Genomic DNA, 16,172 nt, shown 5'->3' with positions numbered 1-16,172 from the left:
CATCTGCTGTTACCAGTGCTCTTGATGCACTCTCCTCTACATTGGAGAGACGCAACCTAGATTGGGGAACTGTTTGGTCAAGTTCATCTGCTCCATCTGCAAAAAGCATGATTTATTTGTGGCCAAGCATTTTAATTTCAATTCTCATTTCTGTTCCAACATGTTAGTCCATGGCCTCCCCTTCTGCCATGATGATGCCACTCTAAGGTTGGTGGAGCAACACCTCTTATTCTGTTGAGGTAGCCTTCAATATGACATCATTAACATTGATTTCTCCAATTTCTGGTAATTTTCCCCTCTTCCTTCCCTCTTCTTCAAATCCACACTCTGGCCTCTTAGCTCTGTCCTCACCTGCCTATCACATTCCCCTGGTGCCCCTATTTCTTCACTTTCTACCATGGTCCACTCTCCTCTCCAATCAGACTCCTTCTTCTCCAGCCCTTTGGCTTTTCCACCTATCACCTCTCAGCTTCTTACCATGTCCCCACATCCCCCACCCACCTGTGTTCTCCTATCACCTCGCCTGTCCTCCTTCCACTCCCACTACTTTATTATTTTGGCATTTCCCCCCTTGCTATCTCGTCCTGAGAAACGGACTCAGCCAAAAACATTGTTTATTCCTTTCCCCAGGTGCTGCCTGACCTGCTTAATTCCTCCAGCATTTTGTGTGTATTCTGAGGCTCATGAGAGTGAATCCATGAATGAAAGGGTTAACGTATGAGGACTGTTCAATGGCTCTGGGCCTGTACTCATTGCAGTGCAGAAGAATGAGAACCCGAATGAAATCTATTGAATATTGAAAGGACTAAACAGAGTGGAAGTGGCGAGCATATTTCCTGTACTCGGGCTGTCTATCCCCAGGGAGCACAGCCTCAGAATAGAGGGCAGAGTGGGAGTTGATACGTTCAAATGCCAGGGGAAGTAAGTGCTACTGGATGATGATCATTGAAACAGGTTAGTGATCCTGGGGACCAGTCTGATCAATACTTGCTTGAGGCAGATGGGTACCTCAGACTACCATTGGAGACAACAGTAAATACTCTCACCAGTTGATTAACACAGGTCTTATGTATTCAGCCAGGTACACTGTCTGGGCTGGATGCTTTATGCGGGTTTACCCTCCTGAAAGATGCCCTCACTTCAGCTTCAGAGACTAAAGTAATGTGTCATCAGGTGCTGTAGGAGCCCATTCCAGATGAATTCAATGCCTTTTATGCTAACTTTGACTGACAGAACATGGAGTTCATCTGGGAGTGAAATCTCTCTGTCACATATGTTGCTTGATATTAGAATAAGTAAAAGTAGCACAGCATTGTGGGATGAAGGGCCTGTACTGTGGTTTAGAAATCTATCTTATTTCTTGCAATTTCTTCCCATCTCCTGCCCAAAGCATCTATCCCCTGCCTTCCTAATTTCACTCTCCACTTGCCTCTCTCCTACCATCCTTCCTGTTGCCCTTCATTCCCTTCCCACTCTTTACTTCCCTTCCAGCTTTACTCTGACTAATGTGCCCTCTTTGTTTCCCTCAAGACTTCATGAGGATAAAGATATTGAGGACTTCATCGAGGATAAAGTCATGCTCAGGGGTACCCATCTGCTGAAGATCAAGCCTCACTAATGGATGAATTTCTCCTTTTACAGGCTGCAGGATGACTCTCAGACAGTGTGGTACGACACTGAGTGGGCCACAAACCAAATTTGTGAGTGCCGTGCAAGTCTTGTAGGGATGGTGGGACAGGGAGAGTTTTTAAAGAGACAAAAATATTTGTCCAAGGGGCCAACAATGCCAGTGATTAGACCTTGATTCATGGTATGACACCATGTTAAAGCCAGTAGATTTGCTGCCTCAAGGCAGCTGGGATCTGGGCAGAAGCAGCAGAATAATATAAAATGACATTAATTTCATTTTATTGTGTGAAACATCGCAGAACAGTACTTTCCAGTCCAATGACACACCTATTTAACACGAGCCAAATGATGGGATAGTGTGGAGGAAAGCCATGGAGGAAAGCACACAACCCAGAGGAACTGCATTTCTCACTGAGAGTACGTCCCTTGCAGATGGTGTTGGAATTCATATCAGAAATTCATACCCGTAACTCCGCATCCCAATAGGTTCACATCCACCTCCAGAGTCCAGTGGACACAATTCAGTTACAGTGAGATGAGGCCATTGAATCAGAATCAGAATCAGGTTTGTTATCACTGGCATGTGACGTGAAATTTGTTAACTTAGCAGCAGCAGCAGTTGAATGCAATACATAATTTAGCAGAGAGAGAAAAAAAGTAATAAATAAATAGAACTACAATGAATAAACAAGCAAATCTATTACATATATTGAATAGATTTTTTTTAAAAATATGCAAAAACAGAAATACTGTACATTAAAACAAGTGAGGTAGTCCATGTCACCAAGTGAGGTAGTCCATGTCACCAAGCTTCAATGTCCATTTAGGAATTGGATGGCAGAGGGGAAGAAGCTGTTCCTGAATCGCTGAGTGTGTGCCTTCAGCCTTCTGTGTCTCCTACCCGATGGTAACAGTAAGGAAATGGCATGCCTTGGTCCTTAATCATGGACACTGCATTTCTGAAAACACCGCTTCCTAAAGATGTCCTGGATACTTTGTAAGTTAGTGTCCAAGATGGAGCTGACTAGATTTACAACCTTCTGCAGCTTCTTTCCGTCCTGTGCAGTAGCCCTTCCATATCAGACAGTGATGGAGTCTGTCAGGATGCTTTCCACAGTGCAACTATTGAAGTTTCTGAATGTATTTGTTGACATGCCAAATCTCTTCAAACTCCTGACGAAGTGTAGCCACTGTCTTGCCTTCTTTATAACTACATCGATATGTTGGGGCCAGGTTAGATCTTAACACCGAGGAACTTGAAGCTGCTCACTATGTCCACTTCTGATCCCTCAATGAGGGATGGAATGCGTTCCTTCGTCTAAACCTTCCTGAAGTCCACAATCAGCTCTTTCGTCTTACTGACGTTGAGTGCAAGGTTGTTGCTGCGGCACTATTCCACTAGTGGCATATCTCACTCCTGTACGCCCCCTGGTCACCACCTGAGATTCTACCAGCAATTGTTGTATCTTCAGAAAATTAGTGAATGTTATTTAGAAACATAGAAACGTAGAAAACCTACAGCACAAAACAGGGCCTTTGGCCCACAAAGCTGTGCTGAGCATATACTTACCTTGGAACTACCTAGGCCTACCCATAGCCCTCTATTTTCCTAAGTTCCATTTACCTATCCAGGAGCCTCTGAAAAGACCCTATCATTTCCGCCTCCACCACAGTCATCGGCACCCTATTCCACACACTCACTACTCTCTGTGTAAAAAACTTATCCCTGACATCTCCTCTGTACCTACTTCCAAGCACCTTAAAACTATGCCCCCTCGTGCTAGCCACTTCAGTCCTGGGAAAAAGCCTCTGACTCTCCACACGATCAACGTCTCTCATTATCTTGTACACCTCTATCAGCTCACCTCTCATCCTCCGTCGCTCCAAGGAGAAAAGGCCAAGTTCACTCAACCTCATTAGGCATGCTCCCAAATCCAGGCAACATCCTTGTAAATCTCCTCTGCACTCTTTCTATGGTTTCCATGCCCTTCCTGAAGCAAGGTGACCAAAATTGAGCACAGAACTCCAAGTGGGGTCTGACCAGGATCCTATATAGCTGCAAAATTACTTCTTGGCTCTTAAACTCAATGTCACGACTGATAAAGGCCAATCCACCATATGCCTTCTTTACCACAGAGTCAACCTACATAGCAGCTTTGAGCGTCCTATGGACTCGGACCCCAAGATCCCTCTGATCCTCCACATTGCCAGAAGTCTTACCATTAATGCCATCATATTTGACCTTCCAAAATGAACCACTTATCTGGGTTGAACTCCATCTGCCACTTCTCAGTCCAGTTTTGCATCCTATCAATGTCCTGTTGTAACCTCTGATGGCCCTCCACACTATCCACAACACACCCAACCTTTGTGTCTCATCAAATGTACTAACCCATCCCTCCACTTCCTCATCCAGGTCACTTATAAAAATCAGAAAGAGTAGGGGTCCCAAAACAGATCCTCGGCCTGTTGGCATGTGGGGCTACCATCATCTTCAGCCTGTGGGCCGCAAGAAGATTGTCAGGAAGTGCCTCCTCACAGGGGCAGCTGAAGTCGGAGTAGACATGGCTCCACGGGAAGATTGGGGAATTGTGCCAAAGGTTGAGCGAGCAGAGTCAGAAAAATGAAGATGATCTGGTGTCTCAGTCATAATCGAGATGGAGCATCTGGAGGCTGGAATTTCAGATCCCGGGTTAGAGAGTTGGAACATGAAATGGGAAATCTGTATCCAGGTGAGAGTAGTCTGGATTTGCAGGCAGGTTATTCAGAGCCAGGGACAGGAAATATGAATCGGGAACCTAAGAGTCAGAATAGTGAGGTTGATAATATTGAAAAAAGGGACAAAGGAAAGCAACATGGAATTAGTCCACAGGAACAACCAGATGGAAGGCTAGGTCCCAAGCCAGCTCTTAGGAATTTTTTTGCAGACGTGGCTGGCCCAAAGATGGATCCAAGTTGTGGAAACTGGGATATCTGTGATAAGAATGTGAGGACGAAAAGCAACGATGAAGGAATTGTCAGAAAAGAGAAAGTGAGACTTGAAATTGAGGATCAAGGATGTGCGGCAAAGAACAGGTGAAGAGAGCCTGGGGTGTGGGTCTGGTGACCCCACAGAAGTGCTAATAGGCGATGGAAGAATGCTATCGTTAGGTGCCATTAACTCTCCTGAGCTCCGCCTACCCTACACTTCCCTTCTGGCCTCTCTCTGACTGATGCGTCCACTTTGTTTTCCTCAAGGCTTCATCAAGGATGAAGATATCAGAGTCATGCTCAGGGGTAGCCATCTGCTGAAGATAGATTCTCGCTCATGGATGACATTCTGCTATTACCTGCTCCAGGATGACTGTCAGACAATGTGGTACGATGTTCAAGTGGGCCTGGAACCAAATCTGTGAGTGCTGTGGAAGTGTTGGAGGGATGGTGGCCAGGGAGGGTGCTTAAACAAAGTTTACAAAAACATTTCTCCAAGAGGCCAACAATGCCAGTGATGAGACCTCGATTCATGGTATAACACCACGTTGAAACTAGTGGATTTGCTGCCTCAAGGCAGCTGTGATCTGGGCAGAAGCAGCAGTATAAATAAATTAAAATTTATTTTATTTTATTTCGAGATACAGTGCAGAACCGGCCTTTCTGGCCCAACACCTCACCTGTTTAGCACTAGCCAGGAAAATAAACGCTAGACAGGACAGTATACAATGACTAATTAGCCAACTCACCAATCGACTTTGGACCATGGAGGAAAGTACACCACCCAGAGGAAACCCATTTGATCACAGGGAGTACGTACAAACTTATTCCAGATGGTGCCAGAATTGAAATCTGAACTCCAACACCCCAAGCTGTAATAGCGTCCTGGTACCTGCTACTCTAGAGTGGTGCCCATTGGTCTTTGTGCTGTCGGTGTGGAGTTTGCATGTTCTCCCTTTGAACACAAGTTTCCTCCCACTATTTAATATTGGTTTTTTATTGTCACATGTGACGAAATGCAGTGTAAAACTTGATTTTGCTTTGATTGCTTTGCACTAAGATGGACTTTGTTTTATTTTCTAATGCTGTTCTTCCTTAAAAACATCCTATACAGTTTTATTTTCTTGTTAATGCTGCTTATCTGATGCAACAAGCCAATGATGCTGTTGCAAATAAGTTTTTCATTGCCCTGCGCAAACCTGCATTTGCACCTCTGACAGTAAACGCAATGTTGACTCTGACAGCTGAAAACACAAATACATTGAGGTAGGCTGAGCAAAAATCACTACAGAATGTAGAATACTGACTCTTTGGTCGCTTGATGAGGTAGACCTGTCCATCTGCTCGTTAATGCAAATACATAATATTCCAGTTGTGCTGAGATTTTCCACACAGCTATCTCCAGAATTTACAGATGGTTCAAAAAGCAAAACAAAATCGGTATCTGGTGAGTGTCAGTTGCATGGGCAGAAATGGCGTGTTAAGAGAGAGGCCAGAGAATAATGTCCAAAGTGGTTCAAGCCGAGAGGAAGGGAGAAGTTACTCAAATAACCAGGCAGTATAACAGTGGTCGGCAGAATAGTCTCTCTGATACTGAACGTGCCAAACCTTGAAGTGGATAGGCGACAGGAGTAGAAGACCAGACACAGTCACTCGGTCCAATTTATCAGTGACTGGAGGTACCTCATAAAGTGGCCACTGAGTGTATTTGTGACATGTACATCGAGACATACAGTGAAATCTGTCGTTATGCATCAAATCAAGTCAGATGGATTGAGACATCAAAAGTATGTCTTTATTGCATGAACACAAGAAATTCTGCAGATGCTCTACACCCAAAGCAGCACGCACTAAATGCTGGATGAGCTCAGCTGTAACAGTGTGGGTGGGTCTGAGCACAACTGCAGACAGAGACAGTGACAGTGTTACTCAAATGAGTTCAAACTTCACTTCAGCAGTCAGAAACTCTCAATACAATTGCCTTCCACATTCACTGGTTCAGATCCCAACTAAAATACACAGGCAACTTAAGGATTTGATAGATACTTTATTGATCACAAAGGAAATTACAGTGTCACAGTAGCATTATAAATGCACAGATATGAGAAGAGAAGTAGAAAGAATATAAAACAGTTAGCTCAAACAGTGAACTGAGAGGGGGATCATCACTTCCCCGGCTACAGGTTAATTCATAGAAACATAGAAAATAGGTGCAGGAGTAGGCCATTCGGCCCTTCGAGCCCACACTGCCATTCAGTACGATCAGGGCTGATCATCCAACTCAGAACCCTATACCAGCCTTCCCTCCGTACCCCCTGATCCCTTTAGCCACAAGGGCCATATCTAACTCCCTCTTAAATATAGCAAATGAACTGGCCTCAACTGTTTCCTGTGGCAGAGAATTCCACAGATTCACCACTCTCTGTGTGAAGAAGTTTTTCCTAATCTCAGTCCTAAAAAGCTTCCCCTTTATCCTCAAACGTGACCCCTCATTCTGGACTTCCCCAACATCGGGAACAATCTTCCTGCATCTAGCCTGTCCAATCCCTTTAGGATTTTATATGTTTCAATAAGATCCCCCCTCAATCTTCTAAATTCCAATGTGTATAAGCCTAGTCGATCCAGTCTTTCATCATATGAAAGTCCTGCCATCCCAGGAATCAATCTGGTGAACCTTCTTTGTACTCCCTCTATGGCAAGAGTGTCTTTCCTCAGATTAGGGGACCAAAACTGCACTCAATACTCCAGGTGTGGTCTCACCAAGGCCTTGTACAACTGCAGTAGTACCTCCCTGCTCCTGTACTCGAATCTTCCAGCATACCATTCGCCTTTTTCACGGCCTGTTGTACCTGCATGCCCACTTTCAATGACTGGTGTATAATGACACCCAGGTCTCATTGCACCTCCCCTTTTCCTAATCGGCCACCATTCAGATAATAACCTGTTTTCCTGTTTTTGCCACCAAAGTAGATAACCTCACATTTATCCACATTAAATTGCATCTGCCATGAATTTGCCCACTCACCCAATCTATCCAAGTCACCCTGCATCCTCTTAGCATCCTCCTCACAGCTAACACTGCCGCCCAGCTTCGTGTCATCTGCAAACTTGGAGATGCTGCATTTAATTCCCTCATTTAAGTCATTAATATATATTGTAAACATATATTGTAAATTCATTATAGAGCTTAAAGGCCAAGGGTAAGGATATCCACAAATTGTGCTCCTTGGAGCAGCACAGTTGTCTTAGTCTATTACTAAAAGTGCTCCTCTGTTCAGCCAAGGTGGTATGCAGAGGGTGAGAAACATTGTCTGCAATTGCCGAGATTTTCCACTGGGACCATGGTTCTACCACAGCCTCCGGTGTGTCCAGCTTTGTCTCCTATAACAGAGCCAGCCTTTCTAATCAGTGATAAAGTTTTAAGGGAACTGGGGAGTCTCAAATTCCTGTAAATAATGGTTAAGGTTGAGTCTGTGTATTCTGGTTTGAGAATGGCTGCAGTTTGAGCAGCTGTTGTCTCCGGACTTTTCACACCCTTTGATTTCATGTCTAAATTTCAACTTTGGGTTAAGTACCAACTGTCTGTAACTGCAGTATGTTTGAATAATGTCTCACAACTACTTCTTTGAGTGAAAATAAGGATTATAAATTTACAAAACCCACAAGAAGACATCTCCTAGTTTTCACACATTTTGGTTTGGACAAAAGGTGGTTGCTAATGGAGATAAGGCAGGATATTCCTTTCTTAATTTTGGCAGAGTCTCTTATCTAAATTATTAAGTTCTGCTCTATTTGAGTAGCTGGAATATCTATTGATCTGACCTGACGAAGGGTCTCGGCCCGAAACGTCCACTGTACCTCTTCCTAGAGATGCTGCATGGCCTGCTGCGTTCACCAGCAACTTTGATGGGTGTTCCATTGATCTGATTGTTCTTTTGTCTTGGGATGTTAAAAGATCAATTTGTCCAGCTGACATGTAAATGCTGAGTCTCATATGTAGTATGTGACAAATCTAATTATACTCTGTTCTCTGTTTACCTCTGCCTGATGTGATTAAGTATTCTTTGTCAAGTACATTTGCCTCTGCTTTAGGTAATTCAGTGACCTTTGTCTCGGACTATCACTGTTGCTAAGCTTTCGTGACAAGTGTGATATAAAAAACTGTATCTCTGTGTTTCGACATTCTGAATCTCGGTTCTCTCTCGTAGCTGCTACTAAAAAAGGTGGCAAAGAATCACCTTTGGTACTGTGGTACTTGTTTCATTGCATCGAGTTGATCACCGTTGACAGTTCTGCAGCAACCTCTAGTGTGTCCAGTTTTGACTCCTGTAACAGACCCAGCCTTTCTAATCTTTTATTGAGCCTGTTGGCATCACCCGTGTTGATGCCATTGTCCCAGCACACCACCACAAAGAAGTTTAGTCCAGTGACAACAGACTGGTTTAACATGTGAAGGAGAGGCCTGCATTTTCCACTGGACCTCAGTCTCCTCAGGTAGTGGAGGCGAATCTTGTCCTTCTTGTACACAGCCTCTGTGTTGGTGCCACACTCAATTCTGTCATCCAGGGGTACCCCCAGGTACTTATAGGTCCTCACCACATTTGTGTCCTCATTATCAATAGTAATAGGGAGCAGTACAAGCTAGGTCTTCCGAAAGTCCATCATCTCCTTTGTCTTACTGATGTTGAGCTGCAGATGATTCAACTTGCTCCATTTGACAAAGTCCTCTCCCAAGGCCCTGTATTCATCCACAGGTCCTCCATTTATACACCCAAATTTTGCTGAGTAATCAGAGAATTTCTGCAGATGACATGACTCAATTTTGTATCTAGGGTCCTAGTTCACAGAGAATATTACACAAAAGGCTTCAGATAATCTGTCTCACAAGATCCAAGGGTCCAAAGAAAAAACTCAGAGCTTTCAGTTTCCCAAGTACCTTCTCCTTAGTAATATCAGCTACACTCACTTCAGCCAGAGTTTGTGCAACCTATCTTCAGAGACATGCCTCCAGTCCAGGCAGCATTCAGGTAAATCTCCTCTGCACCCTCTGTAAAGCTTCCACATCCTTCCGATAATCATGAAACCTGAACTGTGTCCATGGGATGGAAGCTGTCCTTGAGCCTGGTGGGGTGTGCTTTCATGCTTGTTTATTTTGATGGAGAGGGGAGAAGCATGCATGACTGGGGTGAGGCTGGTCTTTGAGTCTACTGTAATGTCCATGTAATAAATAAATCTGAATCTGCAGGTTAGGCTGCTCTCCACGGAGATGATAAAGTGTTGAGGCACTTTATCAAGACTCATCCCCATTCCTAAAATACATTACTAGCCTGAAACATTGACTCCTTATTCCTCTCCATCGATGCTGCCTGACGTGCTCAGGCCCTCCAGCATTTGCCAGTGTTAATATGGATTTCCAGCATCTGCACAATGTCCTGTGTTTATTCATCTGAATCTCAATCTCAGGAAGTGAATGTCGTTTACTTGGATTTTCAGAAGGCATTTGATAAGTTGCCACACCTGAGACTGCTGAACAAGATAAAATCCTATGGTGTTACAGGAAAGATACTGGTGTGGATAGAGGAATGGCTGTCAGGCAGGAGGCAGCGAGTGGGAATAAACGGGGCCTTTTCAAGTTGGCTGCCAGAGATTAGTGGTGTGCCTCATTGTTTGTCAATGATTTGGTAATGGAATTGATGAGTTTGTGGCAAAATTTGCAGATGATACAAAGATACGTGGAGGGGTAGATAGTGCTGAGGAAGCAGGATTTAGACAAATTGGAAGAACGGGCCAGAAAATGGCAGATGGAATAAAATGTTGGGAAATGTATGATAATGCATTTGAGTAAAAGGAAAAGTAATGCAGACTATTATCTAAGTGGGGAGAAAGTTCAAACATCAGAGGTGCAGAGGGACTTTGGAGACCTCATGCAAGACTCACAGAAGGTTAATTTACAGGTTGAGTCTGTGGTAAGGAAGGGAAATGCAATGCTGGCATTTAGGTCGAGGGGAATAGAATATAAAAGCAAGGAGATTATGCTAAGCCTTTATGAGACACTAGTCAGGCTGCAACTTGGAGTATTATCAACTGTTTTGGGCACCATATCTCAGAAAGGATGTGTTGTCATTGGAGAGATTGCAGAGGAGGTTCACAGAGATGATTCTGGGAATGAAGGGGTTAATATATGAAGAGCGTTTTGTAGCTTTGTGCCTGTACTCACCGGAAAGTAGACAAAGACAGGGTGGGGGGGGGGGGGGATCTCATTGAAAACAACTGAATGTCCAAAGGACTAGATAGGGTGGATGTGGAGAGGACATTTAATATGGTGGGAATATCCAGAACTAGAGGACACAGCTGAAAAATTGAGGGGCAACTTTTCAGAACAGAGGTAAGGAGAAATTTTTAGCCAGAGAGTGGTGAATCTGTGGAATGCTCTGCCACAGACTACAGTGGAGGCCAAGTCCATGGCCATATTTAAGGCAGAAGTTGATTGTTTCCTGATAGATCAGGGCCTCAAAGAATATGGCTAGAAGGTAGGTGTATGGGATTGAGTGGGATCCAGGATCAGCAATGCTTAAATAGTGGAGCAGACTCTGTGGGCTGAATGGCCTATGTCTTATGGTCTTTCGAATATCTTGTTCTGATCTCTGCTGCTGTTCTACCTCACCCCCGACACACCCCAACACCTGACCCCCTTCAGTCTCGATCGATGACATCCAGGAACTGAGGCAGGTCACCAGTCAGAGGTGATCGTGGGGAACACACTGATTGCAGCTTCAACATTGTCTTTAAGAGGAGGAAGAAGAACCTGGAGCTGGTGGCCAACAGTGCCAAGGAGGACCAGCACTGGATCGATGGTGTTGTCAAACTGAAGAACAGAAACTCCAGCATGAAACGGAGAGAGCAGCTGGACCAGTATGCTTTGGTCAGTGTGCCAGGAAGGGAGGGAGCCATTTCACCCATTGTCTTCTCCAACAGTGGCACCCAAGTCCATCCCATGTAGAAGGTAAGGTAAATTCTCAGGTAAGGACATGTTCGGCACCGCTTTGTGGGCCAAAGGGCCTGTATTGTGCTGAGAGATTTCTATATTTCTATGTTTCTAAGGTCGAAGGCAGCAGGCACACGGAATCACTTCCCCTCCAAGTCACATATCCTGATTTAGGAATACAAAAGCCCATAAGGTACAGGAGCACAGAATCAGAATCAGGTTTATTCTCATGACATCAGTCTCGACCTTTGTTTTGCACTAAGAAATATAACAATTTTAACCCGAGACCCTTCATCAGCACTCACTCCTTCCAGTAATTTTCCCCCTTCCCCTCCACTCTTCTTCAATTCCCCACTCTGGCCTCTTACACTTCACCTAACCTGCTAATCACCTCTCCTGGTGCCCTTCTCTTTCTCTTTCTCCCAAGGTCCACTCTCCTCTCCTGTCAGATATAAGGCATAGGAGCAGATAAGGTGATTCAGTCCATCAAGTCTACTCTGCCATTCCATCATGTCTGATTTATCATCCCTCTCAAATCCATTTTCTTGCCTTCACCCCATAACCTTTGACTTCCTTACGAATCATGAAATCAAGAACCTATCAACCTCCACTTTAAATAAAGTCAATGACTTGACCTTCACCTTCATCTGCGTAATGATTTCTGTAGAGTCACCGCTCTCTGGCTAAAGAAATTGCCCCTCAATGTCTGTAAAGGGAGATCCTTGCTTTCTGAGGCTGTGCCCTGTGGTCCCAGATTCACACACTGTAGGAAGCATCTTCCACGCGTCCACTCTATCCAGCCCATGTAATATTTGAAAGGTTTAAATGAGATTACAACCCCCCTCACCCACCCACCAACACATTCCAGCAGGGTCATCAAATATCCCTCATGCAGTAATGCTTTCTTTACAGGATGATTCTCTAACCTCTTTCATTGACAAGGCATCTTCACCCTCAGAACTGCTGCTCACTGGAATTTTACTTGGTTTTTGCACCATGATCTGTAAACTTCTGAGACTGTTGTGAGTGAAAATCTCAGGAGACCCACAGTGTCCACAGTAAACGTTATTTATTCCTTATTCTAATGTTTGGTCTGAACAGCAACTGAACCTCTTGACCACCTTTGCAACTTTTCTTCATTGAGTTGCTGCCACCTGATTGGCTGATGCAGAATTTACAGTAACGAGCAGGTGTACTCGTGTACTCGTGCAACAAATTCCACAGATTCACCAGTCTCTGGCTAAAGGAATGCTTCCTCATCTCCATTCCATAAGGAAGCCCCTCTATTCTGTGGCTGTGTCCTCTGGTCCTGGACTCTTCCACCAGATGAAGCATCCACTCCATTAAGCCTTTCAACATTCGATGAGTTTCAAACTTATGCCCTCCCACCCTAAGTCCAGTTTCAAGGAATCTGTAACTCATGTTCTCAGTATTATTTATTTATTTTTGCACAATTTGTATTCTTATACATGTTGGATGTTTGAAAATCTGTTATTTATAGTTTTCATAAATTCTATTGATTTCTTTAATTTCCTGAATCTCAAGTTAGTGTATGGGGATATAGAGTGACACTGATAAAAATTTACTTTGAACTTTGCCCTCATATTTGACTTTCCTTCCCTGGGTAAAAGATTCTGAGTGTATTAAATCAACCCCATCTATGCCTCCTGTAATGTTATAAACCCTATCAGGTCTCCCCGCAGCCTCCGCTGCTCCAGAGAAAACATCCAAGTTAGTCCAACCTCTCCTTGTAGCTCAGCCCTCTGATCCAAGCAGCATCCTGATAAACCCCTTCTGCAGTCGATTTAATGCTGAGATGCAACCCAGGATGCACTGGGACACATCATCAGTGATCTAAGCTGGGGCCATTGAGCGCTTCGACATCAGTCATCCTTGCCCAGGCAACACAGCCAGGGTTGATCAGGCCTTGGCTTTTGTCCCAGCAGAATTGGTGTGCAGGTCAACCCTCTTGATCCATAGTGGTCTGGGGCTTGCACAGCAGCCTTTATGATGGCTCTGATAGCTCTTTACTCTGCACTCCCTTGAACACCAAGGAGAGTAGGTTCTGCACAGTGGTCAGCTCGCAAAACCTCTACAGGCTCAGCTCGTGCCCTCCACTTGTCTCCGCCACTGACCCACCAGCTCCTTGTACTTGGCTTTGTTCTGTTCAAATGCCTCCTCAATCTGGTCTTCCCAGGGCACTGTCAGTTTCATTGTTGGTGAGGCAGCACCTGGGGTTTTGTGTTCAATTTTGCTACCCCGCTGAAGGAATCATGAAATCATGTTGGAAAGAACGCACAGGAAACTTGGCTTATGGATTCAGAATTAGATTGCCCAAAGAATGCAGAGGCTGGTTGTTGATGGATCGTAAACTGCCTGGAGTGATATTCCCCAGGGATCTCCTCTGGGATCCTTGATGAGAGGCATAGATTGAGTGGTCAACCAGAGACTTTTCCCAGGGCACAGTTTTAAGGTGATTGGAGGAAAGTATAGGTCGGGGGGGGAGGGGGGAGCTTCAGAATACCCTGTTTGGATGTCGTTTACACGCTTCAGTGCTCTGCAGTCTCCAAGAAGATCCTACGGGTCAGAAGCAGGGTGCGTGAACCTTGCAATGGGCAGGCTGCAGGAAGGGATGCAAGCCGATGTTTGGTTGACTAAAGCTTCCATTGTTCAGCAATTAAAGGGATGACGGAGATCGAAGCTAATGCAGTGTGTCTGGGCTAGCTGCTTGCCTTTTGATCAGTTGCTCTGTACCGGAGAGGGGAGAGGGGAGAGCCTGCTGCTGCCCAGAGAGTGCTGCCCAGATTTTTTCTGTGTTTTGGAATTGGACTTTGTACTCTTGACTGTCTTCAATCTTATATTCTATGTTTCTTTTTACCCGATCCTCGTTTTTGTTTTGTGTGTGGAGTGGGGTTTAGGTGTCGATGTGCCTGATCCGTTTTGCTCAGTCTTTTTGCAGGGAGAGGGACTTGGAGTTTGTATTGGAATAAAAGGCAATACTTTATGGAATCTTGTTTTTAGAGAGATATTGAAGACCTGATTAAGAAGCAGAAAGCAGCATAAACATTTAGAATCAATTGAGAAACTGGAGAAGTATGAGAAATGTATAGAAGATTGAAGGGAGAATTCAGTCGAGTCAGAAGGAGACATGAGAGTTCTCGAGCAGACTAGGTGAAGGACCCCTGGAGACATATGAAGAGCAAAAGGATTGCAAGGGATAACAACGTTGCTCGTGATGATTGGAATGGTCCTTTATCCATGCAGCCTGGAGAAATGGGGAAGGTCTTAATTTTTTGTATTTGCTTCAAAGACAAGCACATGGGGAAAGGAAATGGGCAAAAAACAGTAAGCAACCTCCTTTGTGATGGCTTGACATAGACTTGCTGAAAATCCAAGTACACAACAGCCTCTGATTGTCCTTTGTCTGTCATGCTTGTTATGTCTTCAAAGAATTCCTACAGATTTGTCAGGGAAGATTTTCCCACCTGTAAGCCATGCAGACAGCAGCCTATTTTATCATGTGCTTCCACATACTCTGAAACAATATCCTTATCCATCTGCTGCAAAACTTTCCGAACAACTGAGGTCAGACTAATTGGCTTATGATTTTCTTTCTTCTACCTCTCTCTTTTCTTGAAGATCATTACTAATGCCCCCACAATCTCTTCTGCCAGCACTTTCAGTACCCTGCAGTCCACACCAGCTGGTCCAGGTGATTTATCTAGCTTCAGAAATTTCATTTTCAAAAGAACCTTAAAAATGAAGATGTCTGTCAAATGATTCAGAAAACGGGGGGATTCGTAGGGATCATAATTTTCTAGTATTGATTGATAAGGGTAAAATGATTGTCACTGAAGTAGGGAAGATTGAGTTATGATCTGGGTGATTTGTTGCAATTCATCATCAAGCTAATTTAAGTGAAGAGGTTAAATAATATCGGGATCAGGTTCTAACTAAATCGCCTGATGAGTTTAAAGGTCTAACAGTAGGTAAGTAGATGAGTATTTATGTTCTCAGTAGCTAAAACATAAATTATGTGTTTTTAAAAATTGGATTAATGGACTCGAGCTTGATTTGTAATTATATGGTCAAACTCTTGAGGATGTGCAAGTGGTATGATTTCTCACCATGTGGATGGATAATCAGCTGACATGGAAGCACCATATCAGTAAAATAATTGATAAATACAATGGAGCAATAAGTATTCTCAGGTGTCTATGTGCCCATTCTTGAGAAATCTCTGTTAACTATTTAGATCTGTTTAAACTGAACTGTTCTTGATAATGCAACTCACATCAAAGTAGCTGGTGAATGCAGCAGGCCAGGCAGCATCTCTAGGAAGAGGTACAGTACAGATGCTGCCTGGCCTGCTGCGTTCACCAGCAACTTTGATGTGTGTTGCTTGAATTTCCAGCATCTGTAGAATTCCTGTTGTGTTCTTGATAATGGCTGTGTAGCTTATGGAACAGTTTCATCTTCAACTTTCACTTAATTGGGTGTGATACAGGTACAGGCTTTTTGATTGTGTTGTTATACCCTAAGCTCATCCTCTGTTTCGGCTTTACTGGTTGAAATGGGACAATTATCC

At 44.1% G+C, this 16,172-nt stretch overlaps 1 protein-coding gene across 1 annotated transcript in view; it reads left to right on the top strand.

Annotated features, from left to right (window-relative positions):
- Positions 1 to 4,252: 4,252 nt before the first annotated feature.
- Positions 4,253 to 16,172, top strand: part of LOC140208041 (probable G-protein coupled receptor 139) — a 20,854-nt gene continuing 8,934 nt past the window's right edge. Inside the window, exon 1 of the mRNA XM_072276569.1 lies at positions 4,253 to 4,704. Within this exon, the coding sequence (XP_072132670.1) occupies positions 4,253 to 4,704 (452 nt within the window). The remainder of the gene's footprint in view (positions 4,705 to 16,172) is intronic.

Source organism: Mobula birostris, chromosome 13, assembly GCF_030028105.1.
Source record: "Mobula birostris isolate sMobBir1 chromosome 13, sMobBir1.hap1, whole genome shotgun sequence".
NCBI classification, from domain to species: Eukaryota; Metazoa; Chordata; class Chondrichthyes; order Myliobatiformes; family Myliobatidae; genus Mobula; species Mobula birostris.
Note: the sequence above shows the minus strand (reverse complement) of the source record. Positions and strands in the feature narration are given on the sequence as shown.